Source organism: Rhagoletis pomonella, unplaced genomic scaffold (assembly GCF_013731165.1).
Source record: "Rhagoletis pomonella isolate Grant_MI unplaced genomic scaffold, Rhpom_1.0 Rhpom_scaffold_00003, whole genome shotgun sequence".
Lineage (NCBI taxonomy): Eukaryota > Metazoa > Arthropoda > Insecta > Diptera > Tephritidae > Rhagoletis > Rhagoletis pomonella.
Genome location: NW_023458557.1, coordinates 78,380,865 through 78,407,839, shown reverse-complemented (window position 1 = coordinate 78,407,839; position 26,975 = coordinate 78,380,865). Strand labels below are relative to the sequence as shown.

The 26,975-nt window shown below is 32.8% G+C and overlaps 2 protein-coding genes across 4 annotated transcripts in view; both read right to left on the bottom strand.

Annotated features, from left to right (window-relative positions):
• LOC118735574 overlaps nucleotides 1-23,933 on the bottom strand; it is a 61,819-nt gene extending 37,886 nt beyond the window's left edge. Inside the window, exons 1-3 of one of the 2 annotated variants that reach the window (XM_036465390.1) lie at nucleotides 23,837-23,933; nucleotides 22,649-23,752; nucleotides 1,028-1,786 (exon numbers count right to left, since the gene is read on the bottom strand). The gene's annotated coding sequence lies outside the window, so the exon portion shown is untranslated. The remainder of the gene's footprint in view (nucleotides 1-1,027; nucleotides 1,787-22,648; nucleotides 23,753-23,836) is intronic. The other variant, XM_036465389.1, reaches the window with a different exon arrangement.
• Nucleotides 23,934-23,978: 45 nt separating this feature from the next.
• LOC118735575 (40S ribosomal protein S21) lies at nucleotides 23,979-24,607 on the bottom strand. 2 transcript variants are annotated; one of them, XM_036465392.1, is made up of 4 exons: nucleotides 24,529-24,607; nucleotides 24,384-24,441; nucleotides 24,103-24,294; nucleotides 23,979-24,036 (listed from the first exon to the last, which is right to left on the bottom strand). In XM_036465392.1, exons 2-4 carry the CDS (start codon nucleotides 24,431-24,433, stop codon nucleotides 24,027-24,029), a joined length of 252 nt encoding a protein of 83 aa, XP_036321285.1. In that variant the 5' UTR covers nucleotides 24,434-24,441; nucleotides 24,529-24,607; the 3' UTR covers nucleotides 23,979-24,026. The 2 variants fall into 2 exon arrangements, with proteins under 2 accessions (XP_036321285.1, XP_036321286.1); XM_036465393.1 differs by lacking the exon at nucleotides 23,979-24,036 and having other exon boundaries at nucleotides 24,099-24,294.
• Between the last annotated feature and the right edge of the window lie 2,368 nt (nucleotides 24,608-26,975).

The window sequence follows — 26,975 nt, the reverse complement described above, 5'->3', positions numbered from 1 at the left end:
AGGTCTAAAAAAGAAATCTCAGAAATCGAAGCGATTTTTTGCCGCTTGAAACTTGCACTTCATCAGACTAAATTTATATGGCCTATAAAACTGCATACCCAGGAAAAAAATTTCTGAATTTTTCTCAATTTTGAACTTTTCTAAGTTTGAAACAGTGATTTAGATGGTTTTGGTTAAAGTTTGGATGGGATTTTTATAGAAAAATAACAACAAAAAAAATTAGCTCGAAAAACATTACGAATATTAAGAAAATCAAAACGAGGTCTTTTGTTTGAGTCACTGTACCTACGGCATGTCGAAGTGATGGCAACAGCGCTGACGAATAAGGAAAATGTAGATGATAGTAACAAAAATGATAGTAAATATGAAACGCCCCTACCCCTATGTACATACATATCTATATTAGGGTGCATCGCTCCAATAAATCAGTACTGTTTTTCCAATTATACAATTTTCTATACTTAAAGACTTCCGCCAAAATATTTCGATTTATGTGACCTGTGCCGATTTGGGAACGCATACAAAATCTTTTTTTTTTTACTTAAATTAGTTTTTTTTCCAGAAAAACATCTTAGATGACAGAGGGTGTTTAAGCTTTGGTTAAGGTTTGCATAAAAATGTTTAAAAAATTTATCAGCCTAATCACAAAAAAAAAAATTAAACTTTTAGTGATATTTTGAAACCGGTCCAGCTTACCTACATACATATGTAACTCTTAATATTTTTTCGAAATATTTTGGCGGCAAGCTTAAAATAAAAAAAAATAAAATAAAAAAATATTTTATAATTCTGGAGAAAAAGCTGCAAATTTTTTTGTCAGGCATTCTAATGCTTATGTATATTTAACAATAAAAATATTTTTTACTACCAAGTACAAGCAACAACAATAAAAAGAAATAAAAAAGTTTTCAAGAATAAATTCAAGTCAAACGGGCCTTCAGGCAAACAAACAGGCAGGCAGGCAGGCAGGCAGGCAAGCAAACTGGCATGCAGAGCAAACCAAATCAACAGCTCTGTCAGTACTCACGCCAGTACGAAAATTTTCCCCGCCTTTGTTAAGGTGTCGAGGTTGCGAGGAAAGGAGAAAGCCCGTGCGTCCACACTTCCGAGCTCGGTGGACAGATTCGCGCAATGGATCCGGTGCTGCGTGCTATTCTTAGTTTCGTAGTCGTTGCGTTGTATGTAATTTACTCGTTTATTTTCACTTTTTTCGGCTTGTCACACACATATGTATATATATATACGCCAATTTAATTTTAGCGTCGTTCAACTTTTGTTGTTCACTGTGCTTTCATTACATTTGTATTTACATGAATTGCAATGGAAGTCATTGTGCGCAAAGTTACGCGAGCGAAGAAGGGAGAAAGGCTCAGTTAAACTCAGCTGATTTTTTTACGTATGCAGTTTTAGTTTCACTTTCAATCAATTCACTTTTTAATAATGCAGCGCAAGTATTGTACGCATGGCTACTCATCCGGACAAAGCTATGTAAATGCAAGTTTATCAGTATTCTGGTACGAGCAAAGTGCGAGAAAATGCGCGTGTACGGCACGCCAACTCTAAACAGATAAGAGTGCTGCCTAGCAATTGAGATGATTTGTGCGACAGCGAAGATGCTTGCGTTGATTTCCGAGCAATAATATGAGCTTGCGGTCGTTGTTATAATGTTTTGGTTTTTTTTTCGCACACTTTTACCATTTCAATGTTTGTTTTAATTATTGACCAATTTGTTTGTTTTTATTGGCGGCGGTAGCCGGTAATGATTTTGAAAAGCACAATCAATTTTCTGTGAGGAACATGAAAGGTAATAAATTGCATGAAAAGAAAATAAATAATTTCGAAAAAGTATGACTAAAAAAAGTGGTCCAATAAAAAGAAAAAAAAAACACCTTATGTTGACTTTTATTTTCCAAAACTGCTGCAATTTTCTGCTTATTCCAGAACTTTGATAATTTACTTTTGGAATTCATGTTTCTAAATATACCATTAACCAACCCCATAAATATGAAAAAAAAAAACCATAGGAACTCAATCATTCACATTTCCTAAAGTTTGTCTATATTTATAAAGATCTTTTTCTACTAGGTGCTGAAATGACAAATAATATGAGCCTTTTAAAAAGTACCAAGTGGAAACAGAGTTAATAATGCTAGGAGGGTTTCCACTGACCATTAAATAACAAACATTTTATTGACAAAATTGTTCAGAAATATGCGGAATATCTGCTTCCAATAACTAAAGAGATCTAAATAACAATAATTAACATTGAGATGAATATTTTTAAGTCTTCAAAGACTTTTATTTTGAGACTTATATTATAAAAGTCATTTCATAATAATTATGAGCGCGAACAACGTTTTTAAGTCTTAAAAGAGGGGGCTTGTTCGTCCTGAATAAGCCCCGTCCTTTAAGACTTAAAAAATTTTTCCGCACTCATTATTATTATGAAAAGACTTTTATAATATAAGTCTTAAAATAAATGTCTTTGAAGACTTAAAAATATTTATCTCAATGATAATGGTTATGACAAGACTTCTGTAATATAAGTCTCATATAAAAGACTTTAAAGACTTAAAAATATTTACCTGGCTGATAATTATTATGAAAAGGGTTTGATTATTTAAGCCTTAAAATAATAGTTATCGATGACTTAAAAAATTTTTCTCACACATAAATAATTACGAAATTTTTTTTTACTTTAGATTCAGATACCCAGTTTCATAAAAATGTACCAGTTTGTTTCATTTTTCGTCAGCCATATTGGATCCGCCATTTTCAATTTTTGGTAAATCACTTCAGATTCGTAATAAATGACCCAAAAAATTCATCAAAGTGTATTTGATTAAATAGTTTCGCTCAGCTAGATTTGCGATTCGAAGTACTGTGTTGCGGGCAGCCATAGACCTGCCAGGCTTTTCAATTCATCAAATTTTTTCTAAACTAACGCATTATTTTGCATATGTATACATATGTACATATATAAGTAAATATATACATACATATGTATATTAAGGTGGTTTTCAATTCGTCACATTTTGTTTACATTTAGGGTATTCACAAGATGTTGTAAGCGTCGTAATGTCTTAAAGTCGTACATTTTTTCAATGTACAATAACGGTTAAAATGCTTTTAAAGCATTTTTAATCACACCAAAACATTGCTAAATCGATAGCAAATATATAAATAGCTTTTATTATACCCAAACAATCCCTTTAAACCGTTTCAACCGTTATTTTACATTGAAAAAATTTACGACTTTAAGACATTACGACGCTTACGACATCTTGTGAATACCCTAATTGTAATTGTAAAGCATTGGCACGGAGTGCTTGTAAATCAGCTTAATCTCTAAATAGTATTCAAAACAAACCTTTCATCAATAAATTTATAATTTTTTAAAAGATAAGTAGATTATCAACCGGCGTATAAATTTCTGACCTTTGGTTTAACTTATTGACATTAAGCCTGTTCCTGTATTTATTTTTACCGGGATTCATCTCTGAAAATTTTCTTTCGTCAGCAGCATTGCTGTGCGGTAAAATAAATAACGTAAACATATTGTCGCTTGGAGTGCAATACCGCGTATACGCAAAATGCAATACTACTTATATGATAGTTCGAAAATTTCACAAAAGTGCAAATAAACTAATTTTCTTCTAAATTTTTCACCATTAAATTTGTGAAGTAGGCCAGCACTGATACAGAGTTCCGAAAATTATTTTTTTTTCTCAGCCACCTCATACGCGGTATTGTATGCCAAGCGACGATATACTCTGCCAAGCTGCTAAACATACACCTTTCCAAAACATTTTTCTGGTCCTTAAGGCTCCGCCAGTTAGAAATTCTTTACTGCGTCACAGGGATGCTTTTGACTGATGCCGAAGTTAACTCTGTGATTTTGAATAGAAGACGCCACATTGGCAACGCATGCATTGTCGCAACTGATAAAATTTCCCCAACTCTCTACTTTTGACGCGCGTCAATGCGGCAAAACAACAATGTTTGGAAGGAATTCAAAACCAGCTCACTTTTGGCCAATCAAAATTGAGCCGTTTTGTTTGTGGCAACGTTTTCATTGTGTCGCCACGCCATGTTCTGTGCGTCTTGTCAGTCAAAATCATCCCTGTGACGCAGAAAAGAATTTGTATCTGCCCGGGCCTTTCATCAATCCCCTGCTTTGAGAAATACAAAGTGATTCCGCAAGGAATGTTGAGGAGTAAAAGAGACAACTAGATTTTAAATTTAAAAAAGAAATCGGAGTAAATCTACTCCGATCGGAGCAAAGTCCGGACGCTGCTTGAAACTTTAGAATATATTCAGCCTTATCCTGAGTTTCGCATGAAAATAAATTTATCCGAAATTTTTTCGTCGGTCCGTTGTGAATACTCATAAGCGAAAAGTGGTCGAAGCTTTTGTTACACAGAATTCGCCTTCCAAAGCCCTTTTAGGATTCAATAGCATGGTTGCAACTCACCATATTTTTTTTTCTAGCAAAATCTCTTAAGAAAAGTTATCTGGCCTCGGACGTAACAGAGTCAGTCGAAGAAGCATTTTGAGATGAAGACGAGAATTCAGTTAAAAATCTTCTCCCAATCTTAGCTCACACTACATAAACAGCGCCAAAGAACTTTTTAGTGATACCCCAAAAAATTGGACATAGTGGATCAACTTAATAGACTTTACGCCAATTCTTAATGCAAGCCGAACATAGAGCATATTTGTGTGAGAGGCTTTTTGAACTGAAGTACTGTTACCCTATAACATATGCACGCTTAACCTAAAACTATGTATGCTCCTCAAGAGGCAACTTGAAAGCGAACTTGAATATTTTACTTTGCACAAAAACAAATAAAAGTAAGTATTGCGATAGAATTTTGCAATTTTCTGAGTGCATTTTCTGTGTATATACAATATTTGCAGCCTTTCCCACATAGATACTGAGTACACACAAAGGTCTTTTTTTTTTGTAATAAGAAACCTTAGAAATGTGAAATGTAAAGTCGGCTTTTAGGCGTTTTACATGCAAAGAACAAGCTAAAGGTTGTATGCACATATACACACATAGTAAGTATGTATGTACGTAAAATTTAAATAAAATAAAATGCAACATTTCACACTCTTAACATTGGCAGAAGGCGTAACGGAAAGCCTTTTGTTCGAAAAAGTTGCAAAAAAAAACACTTTTTTCGTTTAGTTCGCCATGACTTGTATGCGAATTTGTTGCATAAGAGCGGAGCTCGTGTGTTACGCTGCCGGCAATTTGTGTAGCATACATATGTACTTATACATACATAGTATGTAGATATTTAAAAAAAAAAAAAAAAACTTGATGACTTGGCGCAGTAAGTTCACGTGTTTGCATGGCGTCGGAAAAGTTGTTGGCACGCGTGGGATGCGGACAATTTTTTGCAATGAATGAATATTTTTCCAGGTCAGGTCAGCCAGCTTATTTTGTGCCAACCAACGCCTCACAATATTTGTAGGCTGGTTTTTACATTTTTCATATGTAAATATTTCTTTAAAACGAGTATGCTTTCGGAAGTTTGCGGGCAATGAGTTGTGCCAACTGAAGGGTTGCATATATGTATGTACATATGCAAGAAGGGTAATACCAACATACATATGTATGTATGTATGTATATGAAAAACCACAAGGCTCGAGATATACATATTTATGTTCTGCAATTATAACTTGAGCAAAAAATGCATTAATGTGGGTTTGGTATTGCAGAATACATTTCTAGCCATAAGCATACATTTAGGCGCATGTCAGGGGCGGTTGTGTACAATGTTTATTAGGATGTCCCACAACAAAAAAAAAATCTGTTTTCTTGTGTGCATAAAATATTTTTGCTAGCGTCGTGAATTGGACCGCCTAAAAAACTCTAAAAGTCGCGTTATTGATGAAAAATATAGTTTTTGCAACTTTTCACCAAATGGCAGCCTTAAAATCAAAAAATCAATCAAAAAAATCATAAATTAAGAAACCAGACAACCAAAAAACAAACATTTTTCGGACCTGTTAAGAATAATTGGATTTTGTATGCAATGTTAGTAATCTTTTATTGCAGTATGTATTCATTAGCTAAGATCTAACTAATGCAGTAATTTTTCATCTGATTTTTTTTCTATATTAAATTTGTTTCTCTCACAAATATTTTTTTTTTTTTTTGAAAATTAACCTATTCGCACTTGATATATTTCTAAAAACAATTTTTTTTACAAAAACTTTTTACGTTTTAAGGTTTGATCGTTATAGTACATTAGGGTGCATAACTCTACATAAGAAAAAAAAAAATAAAATTGGTACTGTTTCTAATACAGCATTTATTAAATTTTAAGACTTCCGCCAAAATATTTCCGAAAATCATCAAGGTCTACAGAAGCTGAACCTATTTTAAAATACCTCCAAAAATAAAATTAGTTTTCAAAATATTTTTTCTAAAAAATCACCTCAAATAATAGTAGAGTCTCAGTTTAAAGGTCACGGAATCAAAAAAAAAAAATAGAATTTTTGAGGTACTTTCAAATACATACAGCTCACGTAAATCATACTATTTTTCCGAAATATTTTGGCGGAAGTCTTAAAAACTATGTAATAAAGTATACAATTCCGTTGGAAAACCCGCAACGCTTTTGGTATATGCATGTACTACATTGAAGTACATCACTCTCCATACAAAAAAGAAAACGCCACTGTTTTTCCATCGGAATTATACAATTTATTATATTTTAAGAGTTCCAAAATATTTCGGAAAAATACAATTTTCCATGATCTAACGAGATTTTCTTGAATTCCCCAATTTCTCCAATTTCAAATTTCTTTTTTAAAAAATTAAATTTTTGGAAGTATTTTCCACGCAGCTTAGCCCACGAATGACATTGAATTGAATAAAAATCTTTTGATGGAGTAACTAATAAAAACCAAGTCCAAATTTAAGATCCGCTTGAGAACTGCCTTTTTTTTGGAGTGGCATGCTAATGTAGTTGCGAATAAAAAAAAAAAATGCCTGAGCTATAGCAACCAACGTAAAATTTAAATTATGAAGTTGTGTGCTAGATTTTTTTTGCAGAGAGAGAAGCCAAACATTTGAGTATAGAAAATAATATTTAGAGCAAAAAAAATTGCTTTTGACGATCTGCCAACATTTTACTCTCAATGCCTAGCGAACTATTAATAATTGGCAATATTGCTGCATTCTACAATTCTATTGTTTGCATCAACTAAGGAACATCACACTGCCGTTGTACCAGCCAGCCTTAACGGCCCTACTTTTTTCATTCATCCATTCCTTTCATTTGTAGATCATATTATTTGTAAACGGCGGCATTAAATGATAAATACTGACATCATAAGAATACTGTATCGATTATATGTCAGAAAGATTTACTCTCTTACTTTGCAACGAATCTAAAAGTGAATAGAAAAGAACCCTGTTGGCGTTTATTGAACATTAATTAACAATTTGAATGACTTTCCAATCACCTAAAGCTTGTCAATCAACGTTAGTTTACAATACATTGCACAATATGGTAAATAAAAATTTGCGTGGGTGTGGATATGTATGTGTGAAAGCAGATGTGGGTAATCGATAGCGATAAATAAATTAGAGGATAACAATAGTTGCCAATGTAGGAGGGTGTTGAATTTAATTAACTTGCTATGATACAAGAAATACACACACACACACACATCCATAGTTTATTTGCATTTACAGTGACGAGCAAAACTGTAACATGGTTTAACACTTTTTGTTTCAGCCACCGCTATATTTCCAAGTTCTAACGACTTTCATACTTTTGCTGTATATTCTTGTTGGTACATCCCTACTCCCTCTCTCATAATGATTTGAAGTCAATACAACAACAATAAAAAAACCAGTAGACAAAAATGTAAATTAAGGCAGATGTTACAGTTTTGCACTCATATATTTTGAAGGGCTTTTTAACAATTTTCACGAAAAAAAGAACTACTAACACAATGTTCAGTACTCTTTTGCCTGTTTCAGTTCCTGGATGTGATTTGGCATACTTTATTTGTATCTTTGTAAAAATTCTGGAGGTATATCCTTAGTTTGCTTTCACAGCTCATGTACTCGATTTTAGGGACTCTGATACTTATTAAGCTGCGCTTTTAGTTGATTTCGCAAATTCGATGAGATTGATGTCCCCGGTTTGTGGAGGTCATTTCAAATTAGAAAATTTTTGCTTTTGTATCCAATCTTTGCGAACATATGCAGTATGTTTTGGGTGATTTTTCAGAAGAAACTCTCATTTTTCGACTACATCTTGCAAATTTTGTTGAAATATGAACAGATGCTGTTCCTTACGCATAATGCGTACTAACGGACCAACAAAATTTTTGAAATACAACCCCAAACAATTAAGACCCTACCACTGTGATTCACAGTTTGCAGTACATGATGCGCTTAGGCTTAATTTGGGTCTTTGATCCAATACCGTGCCCGGCCAGCTGATTGAAAGCGATTAATTTAGTCTTGTCAGACCAAATAACCTTCAATTGAAACTTAAAAATATGTTTTTTATTGCATTCTGAACGGCCTAATATATCCCAATAGGCGACGGTCCGGTTTTCGGGCGACACAGCAAAATGCTACCACTCTCGCACATATATTTTGGTCAAATTAGCTTTTTTCTTCTTTTATGATGCCTTTGCGCCAATTTGGCAATTCGTCGCCTCGCTGTCTACTGATTTGCATTAAAGTTTAATACCTTAAGCGCTTCTGTAATAGTGGCTGCATCGCTACTTGCTTCTAAGTTCACAAGATATCGTACCGTAATATTTTTTAACAGACTTCCTTTGTCCTTGGGAACACTTTAGGCTATATTTTGTCTAAGTCTTAACATTTTTAAGTAGCAAATTCCAAAGTTTTTTCCACTTTTCATGCGGTTCCGCCTTTCCGCAGTAAATCTATTATTTACATTTATGGTTCCTGATTAACTATGTTATTTACTGGTGATCACTTCTTCAATAAAATACAATAAAGAAAAAAGTCATCTGACTTCCGACTAAGTAAAAGATAACTGTCAAATGCAAAACTGAGAGTGAGTGCAAAACTGTAACATCTGCCTTAATTTACATTTTTGTCTGCTGGTTTTATTATTGTTGTTGCATTGACTTCAAATCATTATGAGAGAGGGAGTAGGGATGTACCAACAAGAATATTCAACAAAAGGATAAAAGTCGTTAGAACTTGGAAATATAGCGGTGGCTGAAACAAAAAGTGTTAAACCATGTTACAGTTTTGCTCGTCACTGTAGATTTACAAGCATTAGTGTAAACGTATAGACAGACGGCAGCGTTGATCCGGATCAACTCGTTAATTGCGAGTTATCTCGGTAATTAAAAGCAGTTGATCCATAGTAAGTCCTAGGGATATTTCTCAAATTTAGCCTGGACATGGACCTCGTCGTCGTCCGATTGATTTTAAATAGGAACTTATTTGAATTAGTATGATGAATGCACAAACGCCGACGAGCTAAATGTCCACGCTAGTTTTGCAGTTCTTTTTATTCTGCGTTCTCTGAGTAAACAAAACATAGAAGTTTGTCGCCCGCGGTAGCCGTGTGGTCAGAACTGCGTACTACAACTCTATAGCGTCAGGATGCGATCCCCTCTCCGAACAATTTTTAAAAATTATTTTTATTTTTCATTTTCCATTTAGTTCTTCATTTTTTAATTATATATTCTATTTTATTTTTTGTTTTGTATGATTTCACATAATCCTATGAAGTTTTTTTTTTTATAGAGTTTAATTTCATTAAAAAAGCTCCAACAACAATAATTAACAAGTAATTTTAAAATTTAAATTTAAAAATTTAAGATTATCGTTAATTTCTTTATGATCCAATGATCGGATTTAAACGAAACCACCTGGTAACACCTTTCCTTTAAAAAAAAATAATTATAGAAATCGATTAACGTGGTCCAAAATCATGCGGTAACATACAAAAAAAAATATTCGGACGAATTGATAACCTTCCTCCTTTTTGTGAAGTCGGTTAAAAATAAAAGTAATAATTGAGAGTTAAAAAAAAATTAAAACAAAAATTTTGCTGGCTGTGAGATTCGCACGCATGACCTGGCGGCTCGCTTAATCCGCAATACTGCCGTCTGTCAGAGCGCAGTTTTGATCAGATCAACTGCGCCGTTAATCCGGTTTGACGTTGCAGTCTGTCTATGATATAAGAAAATTGCAGGTAACAGTAAACAAGCCATCATCACACGTGGCAAGTATTTAGTATTTATAGAGGAAAAATTTATCGAAAAAGGTCATTGCATGTGTCAGCGTTAATTTAACTTTTAAAAATATCTAAGGGGAGGTGCGTTACGGCGACGCGATAGTTGGAGGAAATTGCACTTTACATGCATCTAATCGCGTCCTAAAAGGATCGCATAAAATATATGGCTAATCAGGAATTAATTTCGTGAGATATTACTCATTTTTAAGTATTCCTTTAAAAGTAGAATAAACCGACGCATGGATCGTTTTTTCTTTATTATTTAATAACGAAATGGTTGAGATTCTTTATCTTTTGTTGGAGGTCGAATACGAATACGTAGAGCCATCGAAGTTGGTTAGGAAGATGAATTCAGAGACGAATTCGAACACGACGACGAAGCTGAAGACGAAGACAAATACGACGATGAATATGAAGAAGACGGCGAAGATGACAACGGGTACGCATACAATCCAAATACGAAAACAGTAACTAAAACGTATACGAAGGAGAACGCAAAGACTTAGTAATACGAAGACAAATGCGAATATGAAGAGGTTCTGAACTATGCCGCGCCTGTTTGGTTGCTGGGGACTAGTTGGACGCAGACTACAGCTACAGACTTCTAAGAACACCGTTCTCCGGACAGCGACAAGATGCCTTCTTATGTCGCCTGAACACCACCTGCACAGCGAGGCCCAAATGCTTCCCGTATGGAAGCGTATCAAAATGCTCAGCAAGCAGTTCCTGGTGGTGGCGCTGAAAAGTAAAACTGTAATGCTAAAGTTTAAAAGAATGCCAAAAGCCATTGGGGCAATCGATTTTAATTTTGTTAAATGGGTTTCTCTTCTACAGGTCAGTTCTATATGAGGTTTAATTTTAAAGTTTTTTGTCTAAGACACGATTTTGTACCACATAACATTGAAAGTTTTTCTGAAGATGATTTTTTTCAATTAATTATTTTCAATCAATTTCGTGTGAGATACACGTAAACATGATTATTTATATTATAATTCAATAGCATTTTTGTTAAAATACAAACTTCAAAAAAAAAAAAAAACAAATATAACTCAATTTTACGTGAATTTAATAAATATTTTTCAAATTTAATACATTTATTTTAATTTCAGGCACCATATTGGATCGGCCATTTTGTGTTTAGTTATTTTGATTTCAGATTCGAATTAAGCGATCCCTATAACTTTTAAATAATATAAACGTCAGCCATTCTTATTATTATTTTTAACAAAATTATTTTGTTTAAGATTTTAAGTAACTCCTTTAAACCTAAATTTATGTGAATATACTAATCTTTTAAATTGTGGACACAAAATGGGTATCAAATGTCACTGTGCGACACCAGCCACCTCTTCATATGCCAACTCAGACTGGAGCTCAAACAACAGTCAATAAAATGGATTTCTGGCATTAAAACGAAGGCGAGAAAGGTCAATTTGGATTCTATTAGCCAACGAGGTCACGGCGACAGTTTTTTGGGATCGATTACCCTGGAGAGGTAAATCTATTATCGGCGCGAATTCCGGAGAGCTGTTCGACCGATTCGAATGGAAGCAAAACAATCAAAATTCATAGGAAAAATTTCTCTCGAAGGACTTACTCATTTTCTCTATATAAAAAAAAAAAAAAATAGTCGAACATAAAGAACTATATAAATATGACTGACATCGTCAACAGAAAAAAAAATTCTCAAAATCATGGTCAAATTTTCACTTAATTATGCTAAAATTAAAGGGGCTACAAAACTGCATACTCACAATCTTTCTAAGAAATCTAATTAAAAGGCCCAAAATTTTTACGAAAGTTAGTTACATTTTCTTTTAAATATTGCACAAACATTGAAGCATGGTTTTATACGGGTTTTGTTGAAGAAGGAACTATACTTTTATATAAAAATAATTAAAATTAAAAAATAATAAAATAAATAGCCAAATCTTGTCAATATGTGAGTGTCGCATAGTTATGATAAGCACTATACACCGATTTTAAAGTTAGCTTTTATAATACATTTTGTTAACTCCGCTAGATTCCCCTCAAAGTTTTCTTGTAGATTGTCTTCACCATACATGAAAAATTTCAGAAATCTGTTGATTAATCTAAATTTAGATGGTCATCTCAACGAAGTACGAGTAACGTGCGAACGTCAATTTCAAGGATGACTACACCGCCATTGATTTAAATTCAAATTTCCACAATTTAATTCCCATAAGTACTGCTTTAAATCTTGCCCTCTACCATACAAATTGTTTAGCTTATAATTTTTTTGCCAACAAAAAAAAAAATCAAAAGAAACGTCCTCATCGCTGGGATTAGCTCAAGGCAATAAATAAATACGATTAAACGCATAAAATTCAATATTCCCGACCTACCCTCAACTCCAGCAATTTATAGAGGTTTTTGATGGTATAAAGATAACAATAAATATTTATGTAAGAATGTAAGAACCACTAGTTAAAACTTATCTAAGTGCAGTCTGGCGCGAAGAAATTTCCTACAAAAAAATGTAAATTCAGCCAAGCTGAACTATATGAGTTTTCGTGGGAGTGAGTGTGACTAAAAAGAAATATCTGGATAAACAAGAATGTCAGTTGATATAAACGTGATAAAAACAGACTTTGCGAAAATTAAAAAGCACGTACGTATGTACTTACATTAGTGAATGAAATAAGCTAGGATGAGGAGGTGTGAGGCGTAGTGTAAGGCACACACTGCTCAGCAACAAAGCGGGCAACACAATGAAGAGCTTTGTATGTATGTACAGTGGTGTTCACGTAAATAGCATACATTTATTTTTTACAATATTCACAATGCTTTAAGTGACAATTTTTTTTTTTTGTGAATTTTTTATAAAAAAAAAATGGCAGAATCTATAACATAAACGAAACGATGGTCAAAAGAATTTAGTCAGACCAATTCTGGAATACGGTTCGGTGGTTTGGAATCCAAGGTATCTAATTTACTCAGACAAAAACAATTCCTACCCTTTGCTTTAAGAAATTTACGTTGGGATTCTCAATAATACCTTCCGCCAAATACGAGCCGATTAAAACTTATTAATCTTCCTAAGCTTGTCAGTCGCAGGGATATGCTTGGTACAATTTTTATGGTTAAATTACTGATAGGCTGGTGACTTCTGGGTGAAGTTAGCCTCAATGTTCCCTCTCGTGTATCAAGAAACTTTTGTCTCCTATTTTTGAAAACTTGTTAAACTAATTTCGAATTACACGAGTCACTACGTTGCTTATGCCAGAATTTTAACTCTCATTCCAGCACGTTTGATATACCATCCGCTTATCAGCATTAAGAAAGCGATACTATCCTCTCTCAATACATGAATTACTAACATAGAGACATAAAATCAGCTGATGAATTTAGTTCTGTAGCTGAAGAGATTAAGATCTCGACACTTAACAAACTCCTGCCTTTCGTGACTCGGCGCGAAAAAATTGAAATACGGGCTCCGGACGTCATGCGGACTGCGCCCCTCGTGCGGATGGGCGGGAACCGGGTAAAACCGTTGGGATTACTAAATAAAAAAAAAAAAAACCATATAGGTCATGGTTTAGAACTTTGTGTACAATTCAAAAATTAAAGAAAAAAAAATCAGGAAATTTTAACAAATTTAAAAATAAATTTTATTAAAATTTTTACCCTTTTATTAAGCATTTTTCGAGACTTATTGGGTATGATAATTTGTTTTCTTTTGTTTACGGTGTTGTGATCTTTCTTCCATAAAACAAAATATTGGAACATACATACATACTTTGTACGGAAGAAAATGCGTGAAACCGTCAGCAATGAAAAGAATATCAAAAATCAAGGAGATTTTTCAGAATTTGTAAACCTGCACATTATTATACTAAAATTTAATATACTACAAAACTTCATACCCAATAAGCTTCTATAAATTCTGAATAAAAAGTTGAACATTTTGATGAAATTTTTTAGAAAGTTATTAACTTTCCTAAATTGTACAGAAAGTTTTAATCTTTGACTTATACGGTTTATGTTACAGAATCTAGTATATTTTTATAAAAAATTAGCGCAAAAAATTATGACGTAAACATTGTGAATATTGTAAAAACTGAAATTGTGCTAGGTACGTGACCGCCACTGTACATACAAATACATACATATCTGTATTTAACAGTACAATGTATCGTCACAGGGTATTAACGTTTATTTACTTGTACCCAAGCATTACACAGCTGTCGTTTCACTTCACCTCGACACAAAGTGTTGACTTCGCACAAAAATGAGCGCCAGAAAGGAGCGCAAATATGTATGTACGTGTAGATAAATAAAAATATTTACGTTGGTAAATAGAGCAAATATGATATGAGATAAGCAAACTAGAAGTTTTTTTATTATCAAAGGAAAAAAACATATCACTCATTTACTGAAGGACTGTCACAACTCCACAAAACGCTATATTTCAGGAGACACGTGTTTAAAAACTTCAATTAACTAGCAATGGAGATGCCTATTCTCGTCTCACTGGGAAGCTACAAAAGATTTTTATTATGAGTAATTCTGCATAATTTTCTAAAAAATGTCCGCTTTTAAGTTATATCAGTCTTTTAGCACACGTAAATATAATTACATATGTACATCCATACACACATATATCGCATTTGAAACGACAAATTGCGTCTCAAAATGGTAGCTGGCTGTTGAGCATTTTAAAAGCAATTATATGTATTTTCGTACGACGGAAAACAGTTCGCTATATTTCTTTGCAAAATTGCAGGCTTTGAGGATTTCAAGCAGCGAGGCGAAAAAGTATCACTTTCTGCCAACGTTGCCATATTCATAGTATTTTACCCAAGCCGACAACATTTTTAAATTACCTCCTAGTACAAATTACAGTTTTGCCAAAATTTCAGATTTGAGAGACCGGTATGTCCTTTGTTTTTTTTGGACGTAAATTTTTAAGTGAAAAAGAGCGACGGAGCTGCAGAATTTCCTTTTTTGAATAAAAGGGGATCAGCTGCATTCCAGTCATACGGTTAAAAAGCCTTAACACACTAAAAAATCCCCTCGTTTCTGTAGGCTACAGTTTCGTGTTGAAAATAAAAATCTTTTCTTGGGAACTAATTTTTTTTAAATAAAATCTGGCAACACTGCCTCCTGCGCTATTTTCTTCTCGGTTACATACATTCATACATATGACATATACTATGAAGGTACTTGTTGCTTTGTATGCCATCATTAAAAGCATTTAAAATTTCACTAGAATTTTTTAGCAAGACAAAAAGATATTCGCCATAACGAATTCAGACTAAATTGCGCGTGCGAGTAACACAAATGCACTTCGTTTTATTTAACTTGATTGTACATACAACATACACACATATGCACATATATGTATATATATATCTATCTGGCGCATTCCAGAAAAATCCGGACATCATTTGACTTTTGGATCACCGATTTTCTTAATAATTTTACGTTATGGTACCAATTGATATGGCCACCCTGATTTTTTCAAGTTTTTTTTTTAAACGTTCCTTTTTAAATGCCCATAACTTTGCGAAAAACTATCTGCTTTCATGAAATCAACATCTTATATTAAAAATTTTTAAATTGTATGGAAATTTGTTGAGTAATAAGGATCTGAATTTTTTTTTTTTGATTTTATATTCCAAAAGTATTTTGAAAATGAAAAATTTTAAACAAAAAAAGGTTCCGATTGGCAGTTAAAAGAAAGAAGAGTTTTTTGTTCAAAAATCGATATCTCGAAAAGGGCTGCACAAAAAAAATTGAAAATAATCAGAGAGGCCTCTCTCAATTGGTACTATAACGGCGAATTCATTCCAGTTCTGCACTAAACTAAAAGTTGAGTTAACAACCCAAAAGCGTTCAGAACATTTCTCAGTTGCTCTTCCAGAGAGAAACACAACAAAGCTCTGAAGGGGTTTTTTTTTTGCTGGATCCGAACTCAAAACTTTAATTAAAATGGGAGCAGTATTGAGTCAATAGTAAGTTTTTCTATAGTGATGTTGATTTCTTCCTCGTTCTTTTAAATGCGACCACTTGCATGCCTTTCCTGGTTTATTTAGAAACTTATTTAAATAAAACATTTTATTTGCTGGTCATATTCACTTCTTTATGTAAAACTTAATGCATGTATATATACCATTTTGCGTTGCACGTTGCACTCATACATATGTAAGTACATATGTACATACGTACGAGTACTTATTTAGAAATCTGCATTAATTCCATTTGCTTCCTAGTGGGAATATATTCATATGCTGATATTTTTTTATAAGCCCCAGTCATTCTTGTGAGGGTCGTCTTCTGTTTTTGGATATGTATAAATGTATGTTGGTACACTGTGCGGCAAAAATATTAATACTAAGAGTGCTTGCAGATTAATCTGAGCCTGCTGAGCCTGATACAGGTCCCAATAGGCAGATCGATCCCAATTAATTCGCATCACCCAAAGTGCGTGGGTAGGAACTCCAGGAAGGATGTTGAAAATTCATTACATTAAGTCCTTTGGTGAAAAGCGAAGAATTTACCTTGTGTTGCGGTTGCAAACAGCCTCAGAGATAACAACCAAAGCAACTCTTGAATTTTAGCGCAATACTTGAGTAGGTAAGTATCAAACGCTTCCGCAGTAGATTAGAGTAAGGCACAGAGGGTAGGTTAGGTTAGGTAAGCTGGCTAGCCACTGGCTAGGGGACCATTACCAGACTACCACATTAGCCAGCTAAGCACTGAGTACCACGAGCAATGTGGAAGAACATCACAGTCCTCTTGGGAAACTGGAACACCTTGTTGTACCCTACCTTCCGCAGATCAATCCGCAGTCTGCTAAATGCACTCTACTCTCCCAGAGGAGGGTAATTCAACGTTCATTAATTCATTCTACTAAATGAGATTAAAAGCCTATACCGTACCGTCGTGACTACTACATTTCAGGGGTTAGATAAAACTTGTTGCTACATTTTGTTGTTGCCTAGTGTTTAAGTATACGCAAACATGCGACACTGGCGATGACTAAATCAAGCAGGAGTGCATAAAGAAATACATACATACATACATGCATACAAACGTATGCAAGTGATGCAAAAACATTCAAGAAATGTAGATACATATGTGTGCATGTAGATATGTATAACGTGTAAAGTGCTAAGTACAGTTGCACCCATCAATTAAGTTGAGTGGTGGCATGAGTAAGCTTGGCTTGTTCTCAAATATGTTGGAACATACATATGTACATATATATGTACATACCTACACCTGCGTTCAACTAATTAGAAGCGAAATTCAAAATGATATTGTTTGCAAATTATGTTTATTTTTTTATTTTTAATAATTTTCGTTTAAAATATAATTCAATCTTTAAGAGAAGCCACAATAATAAGGGTTTCAAAGCTAGCAAAAATTGCAAAAAAATTAATCAAACTTCAAAAATTGTCATCAAAATTCCAATTGTTGTTTAAATAAAAAAAAAAGTTTTCGCCGTTACACAAAAATACAGGATTTTGGAGTTCATTTGAATCCATGTATTTACATTATATTTAAAAACTTTTAACTTTTCGTGAATGACACACTTAAAATTGTAAGTAGAATTGTTAGTTGGTAAATCTGGAAGGTACTTTTAGGGTGCAACAGGCCGTTATTAAATTGAGCAGGGCGGACCTGTGAGGTCACTTGGTATGTACATTAGACTGCATCACCACAAAATTTGCTGTTTTTCCACCGGGATTACAAAATTTATTATATTTGAAGTCTTGCGCCAAAATATTTCGGAAAAATATTAAGACTTACGTGAGATTTTTGATGCCGCCTATACCGATGTAAACTTATGGTATATCAGTGGAAAGGTATTTTCTGATGCTTTTTATTTCTATGCAAAGAAACTATGTCACGTCCCAATTTTTCAAATATCAACACATTTTAATTCAACTTGGTTGTTGTTGTTGTAGCAGCATACAAATTCCCCAAAGACTTTTTGGGGCGTGTTGCTGGAGTGACAGTCCTTGGCCAGATATAAATCTGGGTCGTTCCGGTTACGTAGACCCGACTGTCGTGGGAACGAATTCAACTTGGAATGACGTTCGCTTATCTTACCTTTCTCTTTCATACTTACAATGAGTTTATTTGCATAGAAAGAAAAAGGGCGAGGAAATACCTTTCCAATGATACCCTAAAGTCCAAATCGCTACAGTTTTAGCCAAGTTTTCCAGTTTTTCTTAAACGAATCTTTGAAAAAAAGTTCAAAAACAGCATCAAAAATCTCATTATTTTTTAAAATATTTTTATGCTAATTTTAAGCTTAAGCTAGTTTGTCATCTGAAGTGATTTCTTTCAGAAAAATACTTTAAAAAACTATTTTTATTCATAAAAAAAAAAAAAAAATTTTGGAAGTGTTTTCAAATCGGTCCAACTCCAAATCTTAATATTTTTCCGAAATATTTTGGTGTAAATCTTAAAATATGAAACGATTTTGGAATTCCCTTGGACCATTTTTTTTTTTCAATTTACATATATTTTGATGATTAGGAAAAAGTGTTCACACTTACAGTATCGGTCATATCTATAGCACGCCATTCCAAAGTGATATTGTGTGCCACTTATGTTTATTTATTTATTTTTAAGAATTTTCAATTAAAATACAGTTCATTCTCAGACAAACCCCATATAAACCCAAGTGTAACAATTTGTAGAAAACTACAAAAAAGTGCAACAAATTTTCACCTAAATTTCAAACTTTTTTCTCGGAAGTGTAAGAATTTTTTTGAGTACATAGTTTTTTAGCCCCTTCAATTTTAGTCTGACAATGTGCAAGTTTCAAGTGGCTAAAAGTTACCGTTGCTTTTTTAGAATTTTTTTCGTCAAAGGTGTTGCGGATTTCTTCCATATACAAATAAATTGAGTTTATTCATTATGGAAGCCAATGCGACAAAAAAAATTCTAAAAAATAAACGGTAATTCGTAGCCACTTCAAATTTGCACATTATCAGACTAAAATTGAAGGGGCTAAAAAACTGTGTACTCAAAAAAATCCTAACACTTCCGAGAAAAAAGTTTGAAATTTATGTGAAAATTTGTTGCACTTTTTTGTAGCTTTCTACGAATTTTTAAGCTTGGGTTTGTATCGAATTTGTCTGAGAATGAACTATATTTTAATTGAAAATTCTTAAAAATTAATAAATAAACATAAGTAGCACACAATATCACTTTGAAATGGCGTGCTATAGATATGACCGATACTGTATGTCTGATGCATATCAAGATAATAGAAAAATTAAAATCTTCTGAGAAATAACTTCTACAATCATCATACAAAAAGCGAATAAAACCAGTCAAATGAGCAGTTACTAAATTATTTTACATATACACATGTACATATCTGTGTTCTGTTCCGTATATCTTCATTAGATATATACAAGCATACTTATGTACTTATGTATGAATACTTCAAATGCCAAATCGATTAACTCCATTTTTAAAAAATCTCTTGAATTTAAATGTTAAACCACTTGGTAAGTATAGTCAGAAATTATTATATTTATGTATATTAACTTTATATTTATATTATAAAGAGAATTTAAAAATATACATATTGGGCCTTATGATTAAAAACTTAGCAATTGCTTTTCTTAAACCTTCAGATCTTTTACTTAAATTTAATTGATTAAATCGAGTAAGAGGTCGGAAATAAAAAATAAAACAATTGCTTAGTTTTTATTTATAAGGCCCACTGTACATTATTTTTGTTAATGGCGTTAATCGATTTGGCAAGTGAAGCATTCATATATGTATGTATGTATATTTATTTGCATAAATGTACTCCATTCGTGAGCATGCGGTACTTGTGCACTTAGTTGTTTTTGACGTGCCTATTTTAATATGTCCACCGAAATGCATACATACGAACATACATACATAGTATGTACATATGTATGTTCATATACATACATCAATGTACTTGCTTGACTCGAAGTCACTCACTTTAAGTGCTTTTTGGGTACATTTTCGGTGCAAGTGTACCCAGACAGCAGCACTGTCGCTACTGACGTGTTTACTGGATATCATTTATTTTTATCACATACAGTCAAACACAAATATTTGTTAGCGCGGCTAACAACAGCAAAAAACAAGACAGGCAACGAAAGCATAAACCACAGAGTGAATACCAACAAACAAATGTGGCAGCGAATCATTTGTTTTTAGTTTGGTGTTTCGTGTTATTTGCCTTTCTAAAAAAAAAAAAAAAAAAAAAAAAAAAAAAAAAAAAAACAGACAAATGCAGAGTTGACAAGTAATTTGGCACCAATTTCTTTTCCATATAATGTATACTTGGTATGTACCTATTTGAAATTGAGATCTAATTTAACCCTTGACAACCCAGTAAGCCTTCGTAACGTATCAGACCAGTAGTGTCTAACGGACACACCAAACAAATCTAATGCACAAAAATGCATTGTGATTGCAAAAAATATGGAATGTTATACTATAATATACTTCAATATAATCACTTTAATGCATTATTAATTTATTTACAAAGGCATTTTGTCGCCTGGGTAAACGAGTAAAAAGTGTCGTTAATTTTGTAGAAATTTCGATCACATTTTATCGTATTTCATACAAAAATGCTGCCAAATTGTGGACAAATAACGCTTACGACAAAATTTTACGAAAGAAAATCCTTCATAAACTCAAAACTAATTAACAATAAACGTTACAAATTTAAGAATTTTGTAACATTTTCAGATTTTGGAGAAAATCTATCTTCGCGTTTTTGAGAAATTGCATTCAAACTTTCATCGCGATTTTCCACAACCTGCCGAAATTAACATACGACAATCTTTTTCCCAGGCGACGATTTGTACTGCAAAAAAAAAATTATAGCTAGTTGCATTATGCATCAATATTTTAATTTTCGTGTTACTTTGATATATATTTTTTTACAATGTTCAGGACAAACATTGCAATTGCGTTTATCACAACATTGTTTAGAAGTTCTGAATATTTTTGAAGGAAAAATATGACAACGCCTCTTTCTTTTTGGGAAAAAATCAAGTGATTGAGGAGATAATCGTCGATCTAATCCAGCCAAACCTGTATGACAGACTTTTAAATATAAATATTAAACTAGAGATGCATAAAACCTAGGTGATAGATTAGATAAAATGGATTTTCGGAAAAATAAATACTTTGGGTTTTATACTGTGGGTTGTTAAATGTTAAGTAGAAAAAAAGTGCACGAAATAATGATTTGAAATCAATTTCTTCGAAAAACTGATCATGAAGAGTTAATCAAGGAAAAGTGGTTTAAATTCTGATTGGATGTATATGCCCAAACCAATAAAGTTGCTCAAAAAGATCATAGTATACATGCGCCTACTATAGCAGAATTCTTGCAGGGTACATACGGATGTATAGATGCACTAATGCCAAAAATCGGTGGCTGCTACATAACAAATTACATGAAATTTATCCCTCATAAGCCTGTTGTCTAACTATTTTCAATAAATAACCTTTATTCAGTATCGCTAAAACTGCTGATTGTCAAAGTCATTTAACAGGCGTTACCTAGTCAGTTATAAAACTTTCTAAAGCTAATTGATGTTATTTACGGAGTTGTATCTGTTTATTCACTGCATGACGACCACTTTTATTGCACTCAAATTATAATCATAATACCAAATCATTTTATATTTCTATGACTCATCAACTTAAGAGGTTTTAATGTTCATACATATTTATTAGCAAAACGTACTCCGAAAGAGTATTATTTGCAGCTGCTATTTCATAATCCTATTTATTGTGAATATATTTCTCGTCTTCAGCTTTTATTAAGAGAAAAAGCTAATTGTTTCATTAATTTTCAACGATAGCAGGGTCACCGTTGACCGGACCAACCCAGATTTACGTCTGGCCAATGTATGACCGTCATCTACACTCCCCCCAGCCTGTTTGGGGAATTTTTTATAATCTTACAAGAACGATAAATGTCACATCTTTTAAATTTAGCAAGGAAAGAAGAGCATAAAGAAAACAGAACTTGTGCTTTCCTAATTTAATGAGATTTTAAGTTTTAAACTATTGCAAAAGAGAAACACAGGAGTTCCTACAATACACTGTGCCTTTCCAATCCCAATCCAATGCGACGCCATTTCCAGACCCAAATATTCCCTCTCCTCTAAGCTCTTCCGAACCTTTTAAGCACCATAGGTTTAACGGAAGTGAAGCAGAGGACATAATAGATTCCTAGGTCACAGTGCTCATCTCCTTTCAATTTATGGGGGTTTAAAAGTGCTTAAATAAGTCATTACCGTCATAATAAATAAAGTGTCATGTTTAAAATACTTAACAATATAAAGATGTATGATTACAACAAAAGTAAAACTATAGATGATGAGTTTACCTTATAATACTGGCGGAATAAGCAAACGTAATTGAGCTGGTTTAAATGAGTTCGCAAAATATGAATGCAGCCACTTGGTTAAAGTTGAATAGATTATGCACTTACACAATGTTTCAAAAAGTATTTAGCAAAATATCTCTATGAAATAATGCAATGCGCTCACAGCAATAAGCTGGTGGATGGGTGTTGCACTTGCGATTCTATTTTTGGGATAATGACCTTCGCGGAAGATTTCTGCACAGCCGCTACGCCAGTGCGTGCAAATAGTTAAAGAAAAACCCCCCTCCTTGTTCGCATAAAATGTCCCTGCGTTCCGTATTAACAATTTTTGTAATGGCTTAGAAAATATTTCATGCGCCTTTTGACTTTGTTTGCTTCCAATTATGTATTTATTTTTACTTTGGATGCACCTCCTCAATTACACAAATTTTTTCTCAACTTCCACTTCATTCGCGTACAAACGAATTAATAAAACTAAATTATGACATTTCGCGTTCACTTTCAACATTCGTAGGCTTATTTATTTGTGCATTTTTTAATTTCTTTAATTTTTGCGTAAAATTACTGATTTAACATCCCCGAAGTGTTTTCCATCAATCATCAATGAAAAACTTTTTGCAATCTCTTTTGTGCCCGTTTCCAATCAGAATAACGCAGAGTTGCTTAGTCGAGACTCGATCAAAGTCGTGCAGGGTTGCAAATACAAGACGACTAGCTTTTAAAAAACTAAAAATTTTATTTGAAATAACAAAAAATTGCGATTAGAATCAAATATTCGAAATGGGATTAAGCAGATGGTAACAACAGAGTAGCTGTTTTACTTTTTTCAATTTTTTTTGGTCGATAACCCGAATTCCATGGGTATTAGGGCATTTTTCAATCAAATTACAAAATATTGCGTTCTTCGACCAAATTCTGCGGTTCTAACTTGTATTACGATTGGAAACTCAATTCGATTCAATACGGAGTAGACCTCCTAGGCAGGGCGTTGTTGAAGTTTTCTGATAGGTAGATCTTCCACTCAGTCGTCGATATATATGTGATATTAAAAAGTCAACGTGGCAAAAGGGGCCAAGGCACATTGAATTTTGCCTTCGGATCAGCCTTGAAAAAAGAACATTTTACCAAGTTACCACTATAGTGGTTCAACAAAAACATACAGCAAAAATTCAAACATCCAAATAATACCTTAAAGGTTTTGGACCCTTCCTATAAAAGTTTTAAATATACTCAATGTCCGAACAGCTTCCCTTTACCCATTAGTCCCATAAAGTGATTATTTTCTTTAGCATAAAGCAACACTTGTTTAGCAAATAAAAAAAAACATTTCTTCCAGTTAAAAATCTTGAAAACTGCAATTTTATTGAAGTATATACATTTAGAAAGCCCTGCAATAAAAACAAATGAAATATTAGTCAGTGCACCGGCCGCTCTGTTCATTTGCACACACTCACTTGGTGATCAAACCATCCTTCTTGGCCAAACGCACAATACAATCATCGGATTCACCCATACGACGGATCTCACCACAGATAGCGTAGGTCTTAGCACCAACAGTCATGCGGCCAGTTTCAGGGTCAACATCAACAATATTCAATTGCACTGAAGCATGATCCTTGGCGTGGATGATTCTGTTAGAGGCAGAGCTGTAGAATAAGGATGGGAATTCATATTAGTTAACTGGAAATGCAATTGCTGCTCCTCCGCCACAGCTAGCAAACACGTGTTCACCTACCATTTCCTGGGGCAGTACAAATCAACAGACTCGCCGGCGTCGTTCTCCATTTTTATTACTGCAAATAAACAAAGAATTGATAAATACATATTGGTACATGTCTTAAGATAATATTTACACAATAAATTTATATAAATAAGCTTACTTTTGGTACGGAAACAAAAATTTGCTAACACTCGTCAATGGAGGCAGAAAAAGAAAGAAAGAGAAGGTAAAAATTTGTCATTTGACATTTGGATGAGGCTTAACTTGAGTGAAGTTGGCTGACGTTTATGTCACGATAGAGATGCCACTTACTTTGCGAAAACCATCAGATTTTTTTAAATTAAAAAGTAAAAGAAAAAAACTTAAATAAAAAATTAAACCCCTCTAACCAAAGATAAACAAAATTGAAACCGAAAAAAAATTAAAACAAATAAAAATAGTAATAGAAAAAATAAAATAGTATAAAAAAAAGTAAAGTATAAATATTAATATGAAATGAAAATGAAACAAAAAAAAAAAGAAAATTAAAAAGTAAAACTATAGAAGATAATATAAATATACAATAAGTAAAAAATAGTAATAAAAATAAAATAAAATTTATATGTAAAATTAGAAATTAAAAAGCTAAAGCAGTACAAAAACTAATATAAAAAATTTTGTGAAATAAAATACAGGAAAATAAAATCACAGAATACAAATAAATAGAACAGAACAGAGCCAAAATTTAAAATGTGGTTTATTAAACAGATTTTTGTGCGAAAATTTTATAAGAAATTTGATACCAAATTAAATTAAAAAAATTTCGTAACTTTAAAAAACAAGAAATTAAATAAATTGAAAAAATAACTAAAACAAAATAAACTTAAATACTTAATACTTATGTATACACATACTTTTACATATGTACACATTAGGAATGCCAAAATATCAGGAAAATTGGGATCCTGGGATTTCGGGATATTTTTAGGTAATCCCGGGAACCCGGGATTTATCCCGGGATTCAAATTGAGTCATAAATTGTATGAAGTATGAGTAAAAATTCAATATCTGAAAGCATTTAAACATACCATGAAATAAAATTATTTAAAATTTACGATAAACTGATTGTAAAACTCATATATCGCTAGCTTAGAGTGAAAAGTTGTTAACTTCACTTTTAATGAAAAATCATATTTTGATATAGGAGGCATAAATTAATATTGCATCGTTTCGAAAAGGGTAAAGGTCCTTGTTCTATGTTTTCTCGTTTATATTCAATGAAAGGAAAATTTGTTAAGGCCCAGAAAAGCTCCGAAAATTTGATAAGGCCAAAAAAGTTCGAAATCTTTTAATAAAGATCGAATCCCTCTGATTCGTATGGAGTTTTGCTTTGCTTTAAACAGGCAAAATGTTGTATTCAAAGTTTTGCAAAATACTTGAAGAAAATGGCTATACGAAGTTTTTTCCTCTCCTGTACAATTTTTAAATTGGGACTTAGCAACTTTGCACTCTACGCTAGCGATATTTATTTATTCAATCAGACAAATTTTAAAGTAAAACATTTTTTTTTAATTGTATTTAAAAAACCATGTGATTGAGGAACGTATACATCACAAATAATAATTTAAATACCAGGTACTTTTGAAAGTAACGATTAATAAAAAAACATAAAACAAAAAATATACAAAAACAATTTCTCTACTCTATAATGAAATGGCGAATGGGGAATTTTTTGCCATTTTTTTCACAATTAACTAGAAATTTTGGGGGTGTACGAGTCAAACGGATCTCAGAATCGGGTCGAAAAACATTTTGGTAGGTGGGTCTGGTTAAAAATACACACCCCTTTTTCCGGTGTTGTTATTATTGCACTTAAAATGTTTTCATAAGAGCAGCAAAGCATTCAAAGCGGAGTCTTCCAAGCTTGATCTGCAGTTTTTACATACAAAACCTACTGATGAAAAACATATTTCCGCATCAACACTTTTAGGCTGAACTTCCAAAAAGTAGACATAATCCATTTGAAGATAATGACCCCTATCTCCTCCATTACAAAATAATTGAACTTCTTTTACCAGCATGTTTCTCGTTTTTCGATTTGAGGAAGTTTTGAGTAGATTGATCTAAAAAAATATCTAACTTTTCCTTAAAACTCTCTGTTTCGTTTACATTAGCGACGCTATGAGTAAGTTCATTGAAATCTTCTCCAAAAAAGGCTCAGACTGCAATTTAAAAGTACAGTTTGAAGCTTTTTGTTAATTGCAGTCAAAACGGCATTTTACAAAAATCATACTTCAAAATTCATAAACAAATTCTTACTATCAATTCGATATTTCAAAATTTTCGGGATTCCGGGACGTCAAAAACACCGGGTTCCCGGGATCCCGGGATTGACATCCCTAGTACACATATAAGAATTGAAGTTAAAAAGCTAAACCAGAACAAGGAAAAAAATGAATTATGAGAATAAAAATAAATATAGCAAAAAGATAAAATTGAAAACTGGTTCATTAAAAATATTTTTGTGCGAAAATTTTGAGAAATTTGGTACAAAATTAATTTTATAAGTTTAATGTGGCAACGCTGAGATGTCAACGAAGATGATGTCTAATTTTAGGCACTTTGGCT

Bases quoted from the DNA above. Each gene is read 5' to 3' on its own strand.
- LOC118735575 (XM_036465392.1), bottom strand. From the start codon at position 24,433: ATGGAGAACGACGCCGGCGAGTCTGTTGATTTGTACTGCCCCAGGAAA. The intron at 24,295-24,383 runs GTAGGTGAACAC...CTTATTCTACAG, and splicing joins TTGTACTGCCCCAGGAAATG to CTCTGCCTCTAACAGAATCA.